Source organism: Pelmatolapia mariae, linkage group LG22 (genome assembly GCF_036321145.2).
Source record: "Pelmatolapia mariae isolate MD_Pm_ZW linkage group LG22, Pm_UMD_F_2, whole genome shotgun sequence".
NCBI lineage: Eukaryota > Metazoa > Chordata > Actinopteri > Cichliformes > Cichlidae > Pelmatolapia > Pelmatolapia mariae.
In genome coordinates, this window is record NC_086245.2 from 25059500 (window position 1) to 25078418 (window position 18919).

The 18919-nt window shown below is 45.4% G+C and overlaps 2 protein-coding genes across 3 annotated transcripts in view; both read left to right on the top strand.

Moving 5' to 3' along the window:
* Window positions 1–491: 491 nt before the first annotated feature.
* Window positions 492–6817, top strand: myclb (MYCL proto-oncogene, bHLH transcription factor b). 2 transcript variants are annotated; one of them, XM_063468261.2, is made up of 3 exons: window positions 492–755; window positions 1720–2407; window positions 4163–6817. In XM_063468261.2, the coding sequence occupies exons 2-3, from the start codon at window positions 1768–1770 to the stop codon at window positions 4942–4944; spliced, it is 1422 nt and encodes a 473-aa protein (XP_063324331.1). In that variant the 5' UTR covers window positions 492–755; window positions 1720–1767; the 3' UTR covers window positions 4945–6817. The 2 variants fall into 2 exon arrangements, with proteins under 2 accessions (XP_063324331.1, XP_063324330.1); XM_063468260.2 differs by having other exon boundaries at window positions 1723–2407.
* Window positions 6818–8295: 1478 nt separating this feature from the next.
* The window catches only part of trit1 (tRNA isopentenyltransferase 1), a 39672-nt gene continuing 29048 nt past the window's right edge, over window positions 8296–18919 (top strand). Inside the window, exon 1 of the mRNA XM_065469868.1 lies at window positions 8296–8470. Within this exon, the coding sequence (XP_065325940.1) occupies window positions 8312–8470 (159 nt within the window). The 5' untranslated portion in view covers window positions 8296–8311. The remainder of the gene's footprint in view (window positions 8471–18919) is intronic.

Genomic DNA, 18919 nt, shown 5'->3' on the forward strand with positions numbered 1-18919 from the left:
GACTCCGACTTTCATGTATGAGCCAAGCAAACAAAAGAGGAGGAAACAGCAGCCTAAATCGTGCTTGTGTGTGTGTGTTCACTCAGCAGGCAATAGCATTTAAAAATTCTAAAGCTATGCAAAATGCGTGAGAGCCTCACTGCACTAGACTCCAGCATATGGGTTTTTTTTATGTTTTCTTTTACACATGATGCAGAAAATCAACCCTTAAAGCTCTCCTTCCCACGCTCATCCAGATGCTTATGCATGTGCACGGACACACACAAACATGCTCTTATTACGCGTGCGTAATTATTGCAAAAGCAGCGCGCTGTCACCTTACGAAATCTGTGTCATAACACTCAGCTCGCACTCTCGCTTTTGCGCTCCGGGCTATTTTTCAGTGTGCTGCACCTTTAAACGGCGGGCGTGGCTCTCCTACTACGACCCGCCTCTTATGCAGAATAGCCAAGAGTCCTTCCCCCGGATCATATAGTGCAGCAGTCTGCAAAGAAAGTGACCACAGCCGAAGCCTATCCAGCCCTCTGAGCGGTGGGACCGCGACCAAACGGACTCGTTCACCCCCGGTGACTGTTTACCACCTGAGAGAGACACCGAGCGCAGCAGCAGAGGGAGGGAGGGACGCTCGCTTTGGGAGCAGATTGCTTGTGAAGGAATCACTGTGGCTGCTTTTTCTGTGTTTTTTTTTCTTAGTGGGGTAATTGCGCACAGCGGATCCATGAAGACGCAGACAGGTTTTTCACTCTGGGCACCAGGTAAAAAACTCCTCACAGCTGACACCCAAACGCACACGTGGATGGTTTAGATAATAAGTGAACCGCTTAAAGTTTTTTATTTGAATTTTATTCGGAGAGGGGTGTGTACTGGGGATTTGACGAATGGAAAAGCCGCATCTCCAGCGCGCCCGCTGCTTAATTAACTGATCGGCTTTTTAGCCGCAGCTGAATTCCTTGAGCTTGATAAGGAGTCGAGCCGAGGAGGAGCCAAATAAAGTGCTTTACGCGCGGCTCTCCGGTTTGAGCAGCCTCACCGGCAGCACCGGGGCTGCTACCTGCTACCTGTCTGTCCAATTAATCTATTTTCAGTCCCATTTTAATCGCCCTGTTTTCTGCTGAGCAGTCAGCGGAACACCCCCGCCCCCCTCGCTTCAGTACCCTACTACTAAAACAGTGTTATGTAATGAAACAGTTGCGAAACTTTGAACTTCTCAACAGCTGCAGCAAGACTGGTGTTCTGGTTTTGGTTTGTTTTTGTTGTTTAAACCTTACGGTGTGTGAGCGGAGAATCTTTATGCCTGAAAGTCAGTGTCTTCACCCCCACTACCACTCTCTCCAAATACTGTCACCTTATGAAGTCTTTACCGATTTGCAAACAAGGTTCTAGTGAGTCAAGTCATCTGTTACACCTTTTTTAAAGGTAGAGGTTTATTTCCTGAAAGGCAGGTCGCTGTTTACGAGGATAAACTGCATCATTATCTAATAGGCAGCGATGCATGAAAATAGCTGCATTATGCATTTACCACAGGGTCGACCCCCCCCCCCCCCCCCCCCCCCAAATAAATAAATAAATGATTAAAAACAATATACGCATAGCGGTGTTATTATTTATGATGAGAATAAGGCTCAGTTCTGATCCAGCTGTCGACTCTCTCTCTCTCTCTGTGTGTGTGTGTGTGTGTGTGTGTGTGTGTGTGTGTGTGTGTGTGTGTGTGTGTCTCAGCAGACAGCGGGAACAGGGAGTGATTCACCCCGCTGCCTCCAGCCACCCATGCCGGGCATTAGCTCCACCGCTCCTCGTTATGAAAACCGGGACATGGACCACCTCGACCACTACCAACATTATTTCTACGACGACCACGACCCGGACGAGGATTTCTTCAAGTCCACTGCGCCCAGCGAGGACATATGGAAGAAATTCGAGCTGGTGCCGACCCCGCCCATGTCCCCTATCCGGGCGGTGGAAGGGTCGGGCAGGGTCGGACTGCTCTACCCGTCTCTCGGAGACAAGCTGGAGTGGGTGTCCCAGTTCTTGGGGCAGGAGGATGAGCAGCAGCAGCATCAGCAGGATGTGCCGTGCAAGCTGGCTACGACCGGCGATTCGTTCGGGAACCTAAGCTCCATCATCATCCAGGACTGCATGTGGAGCGGCTTCTCGGCCGGACAGCAGCTGGAGAGAGTTGTAGGGGAGCGGTACTCTGCCTGTCCCGGGACCGGAGTGGCCGCTAAAGTCGCAGCCGGGTCCGCACTCACCTCCCCCGGGAGGGTGCAGAGTGGCCCCGGTGACACTGTTGCCCTCGGCGGCTTGGCTGCGGACTGCGTGGACCCCGCCGCGGTTCTCACGTTCCCCATAACAGGCGGATGCAAGAAACAAGTGTCTTCTGGTTCCGAGTCACAGAGCGACTCTTCAGGTCAGTAACAGGTGAAGCGCACTCATGTACAGCGTGAACGGTAGCTCTTGAACTAGGTACTAGGTTGAACAGGTAGTTCAGTGGCCATAATAAACCTTCCATATAGTTACCTGTTCTGTTTCCACCACATCCCTGTCTCACTCACACACACACACACACACACACACACACACACACACACACACACACACACACACACACACACACACACACACAGAGAGAGAGAGAGAGTACTTAACACACTGGAACTTCCAGACCCGCCCAGTCATGTTTTATTTAAGTCTCCTTTATTTGTTTGCTTGGATCAGTGACTTTTAGGTATTTTGTTTTTTAACTTAGTCATTTTTATTAAATTTTTTTTTTGCTTTGGTCAGCCATCTTGGCAGTAATGGCTGGCATGGCACATGATGATGACTGCATTGCGTTACCTTTGGTGCATGCAACACATGCTTGAAGCCCAGAGAGCGACACACCCATCCAAACATCTGCTGCTTGGCAGGGCTCCAGCAGACCAGCTGCTACCTCTCCCTGCTCCTCTCCTCCAGTCTGACTTATGATAACAATATCCTCTCTGCCGGCTCTCCCTGAACTCAGATTTGATATGAATTCAATAAAGAACACTTATTATTGGAACTTTATGTAACTGGGAGGGGATCGAGAAGCCCCCCCCCCCCCCCCCCCCCCCAGTTATTCTGTCTCGCCTAAATTTTCCCTGAGACAAGACCTACTTTTTCCCAATTTTGTATTTTTTTTTTTTTCCTCTCCCACTCCCACTCCCCCGAACCCATATGATCGAGTCTGGTATGTAGGCTGCCATGTGATGTCGAGCTCGGAGCGTGCATAATGGTGTGTGGAATGCCACAAAGGGAACTTGTTGCTGCATTCCTCCGCTCAACAGGCTCCGGCGCCAATTGTGTTGGGGGGTGTATTTGGGCTGTGAATAGGAGCGGTGGGGGATTAGCCCGTTCAGGAGGGTTCAGCATTTCAGGGAGAGACGGGAGCTCTGAGAGGAGGAGAATGAGCCAGCCCGGGAAACAGATGTGTGTTTAAGCTTCAGTAAAGAGCTATTATAGGGTTACTCTGGAGAATCCGTCCTGTATGCTTTTGTAATATGAGACTTGCTTTTCACATGAGTGCTGCTGAGGATAATAGCTGGGGTCGCCTTACTCCCAGCTTTGTGTCTGTCCCCTCGTCTTGCTGTGATGTTAGTTACTTAAGAGTGTGTTTTAATCTATAAGAGTGCTGAAAGTCTCCTGGGAGTCTACTCGATTTGCGGGAATGGAGTCAAAAAGATTTATTTTATTTATTTATTTATTTTAAACCCTGTTTCCACTCCAGTAAATAGAGGAACAAATGGGTTTCGCAGCGCTGGATATTAGTCGGCTCATTTTAACAAGTTGAAGAAGCACCTGAGTGCTTCGCAGCCTAACCTGTCTCTCCCTCTCATGCTCACTCTGTGCACATGAATGAAGAGGGGGAATTTCCACTCAGGGAGCTGACCTAATGCAGCGATGATTCAGAGCCTTGGTGAGAGTGTGTGAGTGAGGGAGATCATGCAGGTTTTGCGAGGCTCTGTGAATATCTTTTTCGCAGAAGCATTTAATTGGCCTGAGGAGGCGGGAGGCTAGAGCGAGCGTGTCAGTCAGGCTGCTCACCTCAGCTGGCATTTTAAGTCTTAAACACTTCACTCTGTGTCTTTGCTTCTCTTTGGACACACATTTATCCAGTTTCTTACCTTTTTATTTTCCCCTTCAGATGATGATGACGACAAAGATGAGGATGAAGAGGAGATTGATGTGGTCACGGTGGAGCACAAGCAGCAGCGTAAACCTCGCCGACTGGTCAACACCCGCAAGCCAGTGACCATCACGGTGCGAGCTGACCCCTTCGACCCCGGCATGAAGCGTTTCCACATCTCCATCCACCAACAGCAGCACAACTACGCCGCCCCCTCCCCGGACACTCTGCCGACAGCGCCCGAGCCGCCGCGGAAGAGGGTTCGGCAGGAGAACGCATCGGCTCAGGCGACGCCGCCGCCTGCCCAGAACTCTAGTTCCCACCAGCCCCGGCCTGGCCACGCCCCGCTGAACTTGGACAGCAGAAAGCCTCACGTGACCGTGGCCAGGTCGGAGTCACCTAACCTCAGCGCCTCCTCTCCTACCTCCTCCGCCTCGCCGTCATCTCCTTCCTCCTCCTCCTCATCCCACCCCCAGAGCTCCCCTTCAAAGCCCCCCTCCTTCTTGCACCTCTCTAGCCCGCAGTCGTCCGACTGCGAGGACACCGACAAGCGCAAGGCGCACAACTTTCTTGAGCGCAAGCGGCGGAACGACCTGCGCTCGCGTTTCCTGTCGCTGCGGGACGAGATCCCGGGCTTGGCGGACTGCCCCAAGACTCCCAAGGTGGCCATCCTGACCCGAGCCACCGAGTACCTGCAGCAGCTGCACGCCAGCGACCGACAGAAGGCTCAGGAGAGGAAGCAGCTGAAAGCCCGGCAGCTGCAGCTGCTGCAGAGGCTGGCGCAGCTTAAGCGCTCCTGAATCTGACCCGGCACCTCACACGTACACTCACAGGACTGAACGGGACTCTGTGAGGATGAAAAAACACTAATGTTCACTTGGAATAGTGCGGGTGGATTTCATTTTTTTCCTTTTCTTTTGTTTTTCTTGTTTTTGTTTGTTTTGTGGTTTGCACATTAGCTTCTGAGTGACTGACGAGGCCACAAGCCGTCATGACAGCAAGCTTAGGGACTGATGATCGCACGGGGGCATCCGTGGATCGGTGTATGCGTGGGCTTTCAGTTTTAGGTTTGTCCAGCCCCCCCCCCCATCATGAAATATTGTCCACACTGTCGCTCGTTACGGCCTGCCGCGTTTGTTTGACGAAACTGCCGCGACTGTGTCGTTAACTGCTGCACCGCCTCCTCGATTGTGACAGACTCTTGTCGCGCTTGCACAGCTGCGACATCTCCCTGCGATGTCTTTGTGTACTTTCCATCACATGGCCCCCAAGTTCTTGATATCCAACATGTTGACCCTTTGTTTTTCTTTTTATCTGTCATTGTCCTCAAATCTCTTTCCCTTTCTTGTTTTCGTCACACTACTTCCATCCCCTACCCCCTTTCTAACCTCTGGCCAGCCAGAGATGCGGAGCAGTTAATGATGCAGTGTTATCGTGCGCATCTCGAGCAGATGAAGTCCCGACTCCTCTGCCTGCAGGTTCCAGATTGCAGCTTTCGGTATCTTACCCCCTCAATCGTCAGACGTTTCAAAAGCATCGGCTTTGCCCTTCTATTTCGTAGCGTTATTTGGAGAACATAGAAATTTAGCAAAAATCCCAAGAATGTTCCCCCCTGTCTTTTCTTATTGTGCCATGGAGAGCAGCCAGAAGATGAATGTCAGCATCCCTTAGTTAACTAAGAGAAACTTTTAGAAGGACCTGATTTGAAATCTTTGTCCCCCCCCCTCAAAAAAATGCCTGTAGATGAAGCCCACTGAGGGTCAGCTGTATGTTTTTCATCTTGCTGTCTCATGAAGTTTTTTTTTTTTTCCTGTTTTTTGCATTGATGTAATGCCTTTAGAAGCCTTTCAGTGTATGTAGACTGTCCAGTTGGATGTTATGTATATAGTACACTTCCTGTACAGTCCCTTCCAAACCAAAACCAGAGCTGTCTACTATACTCGCCCTAGTTGGTTTTTTGTTTTTTGGCTCAAGCTTGCTGGCTTTTCAGAGACAACTCAAAGCTTCTATTTTTGTTAATAAAATGATTATTAAAAGGAAAAAAAAAAGTCAAAATAAAACACTTTGAACGTTGATCACACTAGTCACTTTGTCACAATGTTTTTCATTTGTTATTGTTTTCAGAGCCTCCTTGTTTTCATACTTGTGTGTTTCTGGGGTTTCTTCATTTGTTTAAAGAATAAATCAGACCAGGCAGAAGTTTTTATACTATATTTTCCTACCAAGTTGTGTTTCAGTGTGAGCTAATGACTGTTTTTTGGTTAATCGCAGTGGACTGGGCTTTATTGGTGGTTTATGTGCTGAAAGTTGTGTATCTTGATTGGATACCCCACCACAAACAATTCAATCACTATAGCTGTAACGCTCTTAGATCTAGTGCAGGTGTTATGGATGGTGTGTGTGGACTTAAGAGGATCTACTGATGAAACTTTCGGCTGTGTGTAGCCTTGATGTCGATGCTTTCTGCTTTTTCTTTTTTTGTTTTCCTGTTTTTGTGCAAGCCTGGTGCTGCCTGTTGTCCTGTAAGCCATGCAATAGGACACTGTAGCCCCGGATCGAGTACTGTAAACGATGAGTAGCATGTCCAGCTTCGCCCGCTCTCAGGAAAATCCATGTAGTCTGCAGCTTTTGTATCAGGGCTGTAGACTGTGCTTTTGGAAGGGGGGGGGGGGGGGGGGGGTAACCTGTTATTATGCTGTTTGTAATAACCTCAGGAGCCACCACAGATGGGAGAAAGTGAGCTGTAAGAGCAGGAGATGGATGGATTTGGTTGATGAATGGTGCGTTTCCCCCGCTTCCTCCTTAATGCTCATTAATTCAGCACAAACCACCAGTAAACCCAGTCAGGTTTTTCCCCCAGCAGGGTACACCCATGACAGTGGTTTACATTGTTGTTGTTTTTTTTGTTTGTTCCCCCCCATGTGTGATGGTCACTGGTTTCTGCTGTAGCACAGTCATAGTAGCAGTGAATTCTTTTCTTTTTTTTTTTTTTCTTTTTTGAACCTTGTCTCAGCACTTTTCTTTTTCCTGTACCTCATAAGCCTCAGTGTATGAAGAGTAAGTCAGAAAAGTTAATAAATTCCATGGTTTGACTTCATAAATCAATCATTTGTCTCTCTTTCTTGAGAATAGCACAGAATTCAGACAATCAACAGCAGAAACGGGAAACCTATTAGCCAGTCAGTGTTATTGCACTGACTTATGCGCACGCAGTAGCGCTTCACAACATAGTCAGCTGGAAAGAAAAACAAAAACCTGTGAATGGCCATGGGGAGGTCTTATCAACAGGAAAAGCTGCAAAATTTGAGAAAAATAGAATTAAAAGTCCAAAATTTATGACATCCTTCACATTTTCAGGCCTCATATTTGACACCCTTTCTTTAAAGTCTTATTTTGGGGACAAAGCTGTAAAACTTTGGAAAAGCTTTTCCTTTTGTTAGGTACAAACAGCATTGCAGTTTTCATAATGTTGGTCTTCTACACCACCACAACAGACTTAAAATGAAACAACGATTCAATCATTCAATCAAAGTGCAGATTTGCACTTAAGCAGAGATAAAAGATCCTGGGGTAATTTGTGAACCCACAATATGAGCTCGACATGTGCAGCATCCAATTCTATTACACACACACTGTTTTCCATCAAACCACCTGTATGAGTGAACACAATTCCCCCACTCCTCATCCAGTGTTTGTTCTACGCGGTCTCCAGGGTAACGCTTGGTAGCATCTTCACCATGGCAATAAGCATCTTTGCTCACTACTGCAGAGCTCTGGCAGTTTCCATAGAAACAGTGCCAACTGTGCGGTTAAATGTATCTGCAAAAAGCATTGCACGGGTACCCTGAATGTAGCAACGAGCGATCTGATTGGTGCAAAAATACAGCATCAAAGCCATCTACCGTTATGACAACTTGGTTGCTGGTTAATTTGCGGAACTGGACGGAACCGGTTACTGCCAGTAAAACCGTTTAATCCAGTCAGTTTAATTTATACCAGCGACAAGACTGAACCGGTGTAATAATAATAATAATAATAATAATAATAATAATAATAATGTTACGGCAGTAACGGCTCCCCGTTGCTCGGCAACAGAACCCTCCTCCTGTCTCCTGTGCTCGCAGCGCATGCGCGCGGTCGTCAGCTGGGCGCCGATGAGGCAGCATCATGGCGGCTTCCACTCTGAGCGTGCAGGGTGCTCTGCGGAGAGCGATGGTCCCATCTTTGGTGGTGATTTTGGGAGCTACCGGCACCGGCAAGTCTAAGCTAGCGATCGAGATCGGAAAACGGCTTCAGGGGGAAATAATCAGCGCCGACTCCATGCAGGTAGGAACACGAGGGAATGCGCAGGGAGTCCTTGACATGGCAGCCATTATGCTTTACATGACCCTCCGGTTGTTGAAATATTTGGAGAAAGGGAGAGCAAAACGTGAAAATAAATAAATAAATAAGGTAGATCCGAATTCAGAGAAGCAGCATGTCATGTAAGGTGGTGCTGACTAATAGAGAAGACGTAGAAGGCCAGATATCAGTGCGCCAGATAGCAGACAGTAGGAAAATAAAACGTCAAGACGTAAAATATGAAACTTCGTCGTCATAAGACGGTCATTATAGCGTAGTTTAACAGATGTAACGCTTACCTTAGACCTCTTTGAGCAGCGGAGGGGTGAGTGTTTCAAAATGTGTCTGATCTGCTTTAGCTTTGGTTTGTAGCACCCATAGGCTGTATATAAAAGATGGACGCAACCACCTTGACGTTCGTTTCTGGTTGCATTTTAAAACATCAGTGTTGGTACTTTGGCCCTTTTTGGAGGCAAAAGTGACCGTATTTATTCTTCTAGAGGCTGAAGTGCAATGTCATCAGCTAAAGCTAGCAAGCGTAGTTAGCATAAACTGTGCAGGCGCAAACACAAAAACCTGCTAATTCGAGCTTATTAGCAGGTAGTAGCATTTCACCAAAGCTAGGTGCAAATCTGTCAGTTCTTTTTTGCCTCACATACCTCTTCTGACGTTGCTCTGAAAGTTGAGATTGTCTACAGAGAAACCAAAAGTTTCTTCATAACCACTGTCACAATTTTGTAGCTGAATTTGAGAATGAGTTGGTTTTGGAGCCAACTTTAGATCATTAGAGGAACTGTAGTTTTCTGAGGTTACCTCTTGGTTGTTGGATGGTATCCTTCAGTAACATAAAATACATATACATATGGATCTCTGTATTATCAAGCATGAAAAATACATATAGGAAGTGCTTAATAGATGTCAGGAGTTCACTCAACTATCATAATTTTTAGTGAGGTGTTCATTTTTACTCATTTATTTGCAATAAATGAGTAAAAGTAAAAATCATACTTGGAGATATCTTGTGTAGCAGTGAAGACTGTGGTAGAGAAGGACTTGTCAGAATGATATCTTTGGTTGGAACCTGTGCAGTGTTGCACAGCGTAAGCATGAATATAGATGAGTCACACCTGCAAGCCAAATCTGGCCAAATTTCTAACCAGGCACCAGAAAGTTTTGTCCCTCCTTGCTGCAGCAGCAACTTTACTGCACCTTCAAGCTAACAAGCTAGCTATCAGAGGGTAACACCAAAAATGAAAAATGCTAATGGAGGCAGTCAACCTTAAGAGAGTTGGGAGACAGAGTAGTTTGTTTCATTATTTGGAATACACACCAGCATTCATAAATAGTTACTGAGGATATATTGGTGTAGCTAAGGAGTGCTTTAAAGCGGAACTTGTACAATGTGTGTAATTTGAAGTGGAGACGATAGGTTAAGGTAACACTTAAATATCATCCGGTTATTTATTGAATTTATTTTAATCTGATGTGACCTCAGTATAGACTAATCAATGTTGCATCATTATAACTAAAAAAAGTAAAAACAAATATTATTTATAATAGCAATTATCATTTTCCTGACAGTTTATTGACCCTAACACAAAGCAAGTGTGGTGGTTTGCTAGTAGGCTGCAATGTTTGGAGTGGTGAACATTACATAAATGCTTAAGCTGAAAAGTAGCTGTAAAGTAACAAACATTTTAACTCATAGTAGAAACGTTAGCAGGCAACTATTCATTTTGTTTTCATATCAAATTGGGTCTCAGCAATCTGGTACTGTATTCTTCGGATCATAAGGTGCACCGGATTATAAGGCGCATTAAGCAAAACATAACAGTCAGATAAGTCAAAATTTACTCAACTCATTCTTCTTGCTTCCTCCACTTCCGTACCATTGATTCATTAATGTTGAATTCTCTTGCAGCTGCTCTATTCCCGTGTGGTTGCAGTATATTTATAGCTAACCTCGTATTGTGGATGGATTATCTCAGTTGTTCTCCTGACTGAAGTTTGGTCTGTTTACAGCATCCTGCCATGCGATTGCATTTGTCCCTAACCCTCGGGAACCCTCACGTTAACTTTGATTGAGTGGAAAAAAGTTAGCATTCATCTTCCAGCTTCACTGTGTTTATGTTATGCTAACATAGCCGTCTCGCTAGCGATCACGTAGCACATCATTATGTACCAGCTAGTCCAACTTCAGTAACCCTACAAACGTCACTCCTGTTTAGTTTTCTGTCTTCATTTATGTTGGAAGTGATAGCAGAGCTCTACTCGTTAATTTTTTCAGAAATCTCTCAGTCAGAACATGCTATATCATGTTTAGGTGGAAACTAGCGAGCTAACTTCCTGCTAACTCCGTTAAATTTAATAAATTCTGTTTTCATGGATGCCTGGATGTTAAACTTTTTTGTTACACCTGGTAAAGCAGCAACGCTGATCATTTTATTAAAGATGAAAGAATTAAGACAGTTTTTAACTCTCAGTGATGCCGCAGTGTTCGTTTGACTTTGGGACCTGAAGCGGACAGAGTTTTGGACCCACATTACTTTGCGAGGCTCCAGACTACGGTAGCCATAATGCTCCGACAAACCATCAAGCGGTGCAGCTTCGTAGCTCACCCAAGTCGTACTGAAAAAATTTTGACAGATTTTTGAGCGCCGTGTTACACATAAAATCGGTTTGAGGTCAGTAAACACAACCAGAATTCGAATTCGCCATATAATCTAGTGCACCAGATTATAAGGCGCACTGTCGATTTTTGAGAAAATTAAAGGATTTTAAGTGCACCTTATAGTGCGGAAAATACGCTAATTCTACTGGAATTGGCAAGGACATCTATATCTCTGGTGTGGTGATATCCCTAAGCAGTCATGGACAGGCAGCAAAAGATGCTTCAGAAACTTGAGGGACTGGAAAGAGTCATGTAGCAACCAGAGATCATATTTCAAATTAAAGTGGAGCCATAAGGCTAATGAGTGAAACTGTAAAGTTTATTTCATGGCATAAAGCTAGGCTGTATTGTAAATGGACAGTCCCTGATAGAAGTTATTTTTTGACTTCTTGTCATGATTGGGCCCACAGACATTTTTTTTAAACTTTAATTGGTTTTATTTGTAAAGGGACCATGTGCAACATTAACATAAATGTTGCTATTAGAATCATTGTACCCGTCACAAAAATGTTGCATAAAAAGTAAATCGCAAAACATCCACATACCCATAAGCACCAATAAAGGAAAAAAATTATGCCTCTCCAGAATCTTACAGTGGTGATATTGCAAGTTTATTATATTCTAGTGACTTTGAAGTTTGTTTAATCTTAAGGTTGAATGGAGATTTGTAGAAATGAGTGCAAGGACACAATTAAAGAGTGACTGTTATGCTTTTACATCAGGAAACGCTCCACACACACTATGAGCGGCTGTCATGTTCGGGCTTATAAACAGGGTGTTGTGAGGTGTCCAGGTGGCAGCCTACTTGCAGAACTGTAATCGCATTGCATGCATTTTATTGACTTGGTGGCGTCGTGGAAAAGCAGCTATTTTTGCTGACTGCTTCAACCTTTATGTGGACTGCATTGTACGTGAGTAGACTGAGCCGGATTTGCATTTTCAGGAAAATTGAAGCGTGTCAGAAAGTTGTTATATGCCGACCTCTGATTCAGTTAGTCATCCATCCATTTTCTTAATTGCTTATCAGGGTCGTAGGGAAGGAGGGGGCTGGACCCTATCCCAGCTGTCATAGGGCGAGAGGCGAGGCACTCCCTGGAAAGGTCACTAGTCTGTTGCAGTGCTGGTGTGATTCTCATGAGTTTGCCAGCCTTTCTCCAACGTGGCTTTAAGACTGTTGTTCTGTTGGTGTCTTTCATGGTTAATACAGTCAGTATCACAGCATTGTATACTACACAGACATACCTGTTCACTCGAGTTGTTAAACTTCAAGCCGAGTAAAGGTTTGGTGGAGGTAGGGGTTAGGTAGAGGTTATGGCGATTAGAGGCTGGTGTCAGTTTTAGGGAAATGAATGTAAATGAGTTCAATGTTCTCTGCAGCGATGGAGGCACGCCTCTTTGTGCGCGTCTCTGTGTCAGAGCAGTGACATTTAAAATCTCTCACACTCGTGTCATCCCCTCACCTCTCTCTCAGCCCCACCCTGCCGTTTGGTTCCCAGGCTCCGTTACCACAGCAACCAGAAAGGCACATTCACTTAAAGAGAGAAAGCTGGGTGCTGGTTTGAGTCTGGGTCATGTTATAGAACAGAAATGCACAGAGGGGGGAAAAAAATCCAGCTATCCACAGATGCTGGTGTCCTGCGGGGCTTTCTCTTATTTGGTAACTAATCACATCTTCCATCACCTTCCTTCCCCAACCCCCGTCTACCTGCTTCTTGATGTGCATTGTCCTTGAGAGCGTCTGTCCCTGTGGGGAGTTGCCTCTTCCAGCAGTCACCTGGTATTGGGCAAACTGGGTTACACTAATAACATTTCAGCCCAGAATATCTCGGCAACCAGCGGCCCTGGTTGGAGAGAAACTGTGGCCTAGTTACAGCACGGCAGCCCCGTCCACAGCCTCCACACAGTATCTGGCCTTGTTGCCTCCTGTCAGTGTGTGTGACAGCGAGAGAAAGCCGGAGAGACACGCAGACACGGAGCGAGTGAGAAAGTGGCTGCTTATGTGAGAATGGGGCTGTGTATAGGCTAGAGCTGGCCTGTGTTGTCTTTGGGATAGGAAACAGTCTGGGCTTGTTTGGGAGAAAGCTGCATTGTGCTGAGCTGGTGCATATTCAGCGCCGTGCTACGCCGGGCCCGGCAGCTGAGAGTGAATGGGCACGCTGTGGCCACTGGGAAGTGCCTATTGTCCCGTGGAGAATCGGTTCCCACACTCCCTAACACTCCTATTGTGTTCCTTCACCCCCCCTCTCCTTCCCTCCCGACCACAGCCCCGGCCCCCAGCCCACAGTTCATTGGACATGCAGGGGGATATTATTCACTCATTAAATGAACATGCTATCCATGGCAAACGCACAAGTGGCTCGCTGTACGGTCACTGAATGAGGCTCTGACGAGCAGCATAAACCCTCGGTTCCCAAAGTGGGGTCCAGGGACCAGCAGAGGTCCTTCAGTAAGAGCATTTGGAATTGAAACAACTGATTTTAAGTTTCACAGCCTTCATTGTTCCTGTCATCGCACCGGGTGTCTGCAAGTCTGAGCTGTGTTAAATAGGCAGTTATTTAAAGCTCCTGATGTTGCACAGAGAGAGAACCTCAGGTGCACATGTTCACTATTAGATTATTCCGGAACTGGGTTAGTAGTTGCATTACAGCATATATTTAGCTAAATTTAACTGGACTTGATGCCCTTTTGCGTTTAATTTTCTTATATTCTTTTTCTTGTACTGGTTGCAGAGATTAGATTGTACCATTTTTCTCCTTTTCTCTCCAATTTACAGGTTTCATTGACCTTTGATTCAAGTAAAGGTTCAATTAAAAAGGTCTTTGGGGGGACTTAAGTTTGGCTGTTTTAATTTGATCATTGATCCACTGTGGCAAGGGGATGTGTATGTGTGCACACATGCTTTCCTAAATTAAATTTGAAAAAAAAAAAGCCCTTTATAACAGAACCTTTATTTGCAAATTCTTTATTTATCTGGTAATTTGTGATAAATAAATGGTGATGCAGTCCTGGCTGGTAGTCTTTATTCTTCTCTGCAGCGCCAGGTGAGCTTTTGTTCAGCCACACATGAACCAGTTCCCCAGCTGATGTTATGTCTGGTTCCACTTGCATGTCCTCCAGTTGGAGCAAGTCTCCAGAACTGAAGTCGTCAGTAGCTGCAGTACAAAGCAGTGGAGCTGGAAACCGTCCCACATTGAGACGATACACTCTTTGATGAAGAGCCAGCGGATTGTTCACTAGTAAATTTGTCACGAATGTCGTCCTTCTCTCTGACTGGGGGAAAATGGAAAATAAAAATGCATAAATGAGCAGCCAAAGTGACAGATCCACTCGGGCTGCTGTTACTGGTGACACAAACGGCAAATCTTTGATCAGTTGTACATTCCTGGGAGGCTGCTGAAGGATGCGACTTAACGGAGGTGGTCATGGTGGAAAAGTGTCACACAAAGATCCTCTGAGAGGGAGGGATGACTCCCAAATAAATCTGAAGCACCGTTTGACCAGATTTAAGTCCTGAACTCAGATTTCATTGAGAATTTTTGGACTCAGCTGGCATCAGTTTGAGTTGAAAAAGGCACCCTGCAGTTTGATGTTTTGTCAAGGTTTTTCGAATCTCATTGTTTTGTGTGTTTACTTTTTTGGTGATTTGTGGATGTTGTGTGTACAGGTGTTTAAGGGGATGGAACCGAAAGCCTTTGTTCCTTTGTGGGGTTGACTGGTTCCAACTTAACAGCAGCCTCCTTGTAAATAGTGGCGCCCACAGACGGTTGAGTAGCAGATTGTCGCCAACTGCCCTCGATTCCTTCGAATACACATCTAGGCAGCGGCGTGCTCTGAGTAAGAGTTTAGGTAATAATGTTGCTCTAGTCTTCAGTGTATGAATGAGATTGTGAAAAGGCAGAGCGTGCAGAAGTTTCCCTCTAGAGAGGAGAGATGTGTTCACGCACTGCTGTCGCGCTGATTGGACATGATGCAGAATTCGGTTGGCTCAGACGAGCTTTTGATGAGCTGCGACAGACGGACATTTGTTAATCAAGCATCACCTCAAGAGAGAGGATGATTTGTCAGGGCATCGCTTACTTACTGACAGCGCTTTGCAAGACATTATTGTTAATAACAAACTGTTGATATGGTTAGTGACAGCAAGGAGGCAGACTGAGGTTCATATGAAATATTAACTTGTGCGGCCTGTGTGAAAGGTACTGTGTGGATCCCTCGCTTTATTTGCCGCTGCCCATATTTTCAGTTGTGATTCAGGTTTGTGATATCTGATAGTTTGGGCTTCTTGTACAACAAACACATGGGATATTTTGTTTTCCCAGGAAAATTTCAGGACATCAGCAAATTTTAAGAGACATCTGAGACATTATGAGAGGCGGCCGTGACATTTAATGAACCCTTAGTGGAAAATTGTGGATGAGCGTGTCTGTAAAGACCCAACAAGGATCCAAACTAAGAAACGTATGAGCCTGTTGTTTTTGCTGACACATGCAGATAGTAGGGAAACAGGCCAAGACAGTTTCAAAAGACTGGTGGCAGGTAGAGCAGTTCGTTGTTGTCATAAGTATTGGTAGTAGTAGTAGAAGAAGACCACCTAAGTACAAACATGCAAAACCAGCAATACAGTTTTGTTAATACTTCAAATTCAAAGTTTGTGCACATGTTGCGATATTTTCTCATGCTTTTGTTTATTTCCCACTTTTTTGTGCCAAGGAGACCAAGAACTCCTCTCAATTGAAAAAAAAACAAAACAAAAGTTATAATGACCGACCTGTTTGAAAGGCTTTCGCCTCTTCGTCACACGCTAGCAGAATGGAACAGATGACGCAACAGTTAAATGCCAAGCCCTGCACACGGGTAAATATGAAGATCAGTCAGCAGCGGTTGCATCCGCTCAGATTAGATCAGATTGGGGTTTTTTTTGTGTGTGTGTGTGTGCGTGAACAGATTTTTCTCGCTTACTCACAGTCGCACGTTGGATGGATTTACTAACAACATATTCGTCAACCAGGCACGGCATAAAAGATCACAGCGCTGGACTGTGCGAAAGGCGTGCCTCGCAGGGGTGGGGATGGGGTCGATTTACAACAGGTCGTGCACATGCGCGCCATATATCTCGTGACTCTTCGCTTTATTCGCGTCTGAAAGAAGGTGCCGCTGTGTTTCTCTTAAGGACTGCATGAGTGGCGAATGGGTGGATGATTTGTCAGGCTTACTCATCTGCTGCTGAATGCAAAAAATGGGCCCGAGCAGCGGGAAAGCTGCCTTGTGTCATCGTGGCTCTTATACTCCTATGAAAGTGGAGAGAAGGTGGGGGGGGGGGTGTCTTTTGTAGTAAAAAACACCAAAGGGCTGATTTGCCTTTTTAAGTTGTAAATTTAGAACGTGATGGTTGTGTCGCTGTGATTTCACTCCTGTGAGGCGGCTTACTCGTTCACAGGCTACGCTTATTACCGGCCAGAGCTTGTTACACACACGCTACACATGCATGCTACACACAGAGGCATGGTGCTTGTCTACACATCAGACACATCCTACACTCTTATATCCCTCTAATTCTTAAGCAGTCATCCCTTCCTCCCCCTCCTTCGCTCTCATTGTGCGTGTCTCTCTCTGTGTGTCTGCCGAGCCTGTGACCTGTCTGGGCTTTGACGGATCGGTGTGCATTGGAACTTAGGCAATGCTTCCTCCCACATCCAGTTTATTATGTACCTTTAGAAGTAATCTAAGCCAGTGTAGCAGAGCTCTAGAAAAACAACACAAAACTGACAAACTCCTATTTTGTGTGTCTCTGTGTGTGTGTAAGTGAATTGCAGTCTGCGGGTGTGGTGATGCGGTCAGGCACAGTCAGGCAGCATGGGAGAGGAGGATAGCAGGATGGAAGAAGAGGAGGAAGAGGAAGAGAGGGGGTGGTGGGGCTACGCCATGAATGATTTATTAGTCTGGCATTACTGGGCCATTCCCCACAGAGAGACAGAGGAGAGGAAGATGGAGGGATAAATTGTTGAAGGATGGTGCCTTGAGGGGAAGGAAGGAAAGAAGGGGTAGAAAGAGAATGGGCAGTATTCATTTGTGAGCGTAACCGAGGAAAGGATTCCTGGAGACAGAGCTTACAGTCTATGTGCCGGAGCATGTGCCGCGGCCTCGAGGAGGCTGAATCGTGCCGTTATCGACAGCTTCCCTCTGACCCCACTGTTGGTTTTTGATCAAAGCTTTCGGTATTTTAGTATTAAATGTTTAGCGCGCTGTCGCTTTGCTGTTTGAACGCTGCAGTGTGATTTAAATCATCATCGCGGGCTCGCTGAAATCGGAGCTCATGAAATACAAACTGCAGCACAAACACAGATTAGATCTGCGTTTGATTTGCAAAAACACTCGTGTGTTACTAAATAACATGTGTTGATCTGACAGTTTCCAATAGTTTTTTTTTTTTTTTTAGCAACAAATGGTATTGATGTGACGAGTTATCATTTTCTTTTTTTGTAAAATGTCACATTTACAAGCCTCTCACTGGGACTATGAGCATGAACGTGTGTCACTTAAATCTCATTTAGACTTTTGCAAACTTTAATTATAGCCTAAGGATTATGAGATTACACCAATCAGCCACAACATTAAAATCCACGCCTACCTTGCACAGTAGTACAGGTCCCCTTAATGTGCCTAGAAGAGATCTGGACTCATGGTAGTACCCTGTGGGTTGTGGGGTGGGGTATGTTGGTCATATTCCTCCAGCCGTTCTTGGACATGTTTTTTTGGACTGGACTTTACTTTGTTTTGGAGCCAGGTGCAGAATAAAATACATCTTCCTTTACTTAAAGCTTCTGTTTAATTGAAAACGGGATGAAAATAACAGATTAAAAGTTTAAACTGAGAAATTTGACTGCTGTTTGAAAAATATGCACTTGCTTTGAATTCAGTGGCAGCAACATAGTTCAGAAAATTTGGAACCGGGCAGCAAATTGTTGCAGAAACAGTGCAATGGTTAAAAACTACTTGTGTCATCTCACAACTAGGACTGGATATGAAAACATACAAATTGCATTATTGGTGTCTTTCAGGCAGTTCGGTAGTTTAGTTGTGTTGCTTTGCGGCATAGACACACACATATGGCGCTGTCGATTAACAGCATTTACCATAAATCCAAAGCACATCCAGACAGGGGATGATGATGATTTGAGGGACGAGCTCTTTGCCCTCTACTGCGTCAGGCTTTTGAATTTTATGGTCTGTTATCTCTGGTATGTCTGGCTTTTAAAGGAATTTTTCACATTCAGACTACATCCGGGAAATTTTAAGCAGCGCGTTGTATGGAACAGCTGTGATTGGCACATCATCAGATAGTAATTTAGGGTGCGCTTGATATGCTTTTGCTTTGTGGAGTATACATTTTCTGTATCTGTGGCTCGCATTCACCAGATAAAAGCCGCGGGTCTCTCAACTTGCGCAGCTCCAGTCATTGTTAATGGGAGATGGACATGCCTTTATAACAGAGACAGCTACAGTATCCTATAAGCAAAAAGTAAGCGTAGCTTTCAGCAACAAATCAGATTGTGGCCACAAGAAGGAAAGGAGAGAGACCGATTTACTTTGGTACATTAACTTATGTCTGTATTTAGCTTCTCCTGATGGAATGCCACAGGTCAAGCCTAACATTAGCTGGCATAATGTTAGCTTATGATCCTCTGCTGTTGTTGTTTATTCAGCTGTTAGGAGATGGGAGGGTCACATGTTTAATGTGCTGACAATATGTAAGTGCAACATTA

Excerpts from the sequence above, each read along its gene's own strand:
- myclb (XM_063468261.2), top strand. The coding sequence starts at position 1,768 with ATGCCGGGCATTAGCTCCACCGCTCCTCGTTATGAAAACCGGGACATG. Across the intron at positions 2,408-4,162 it reads GTCACAGAGCGACTCTTCAG|ATGATGATGACGACAAAGAT; the intron begins GTCAGTAACAGG and ends TTTCCCCTTCAG.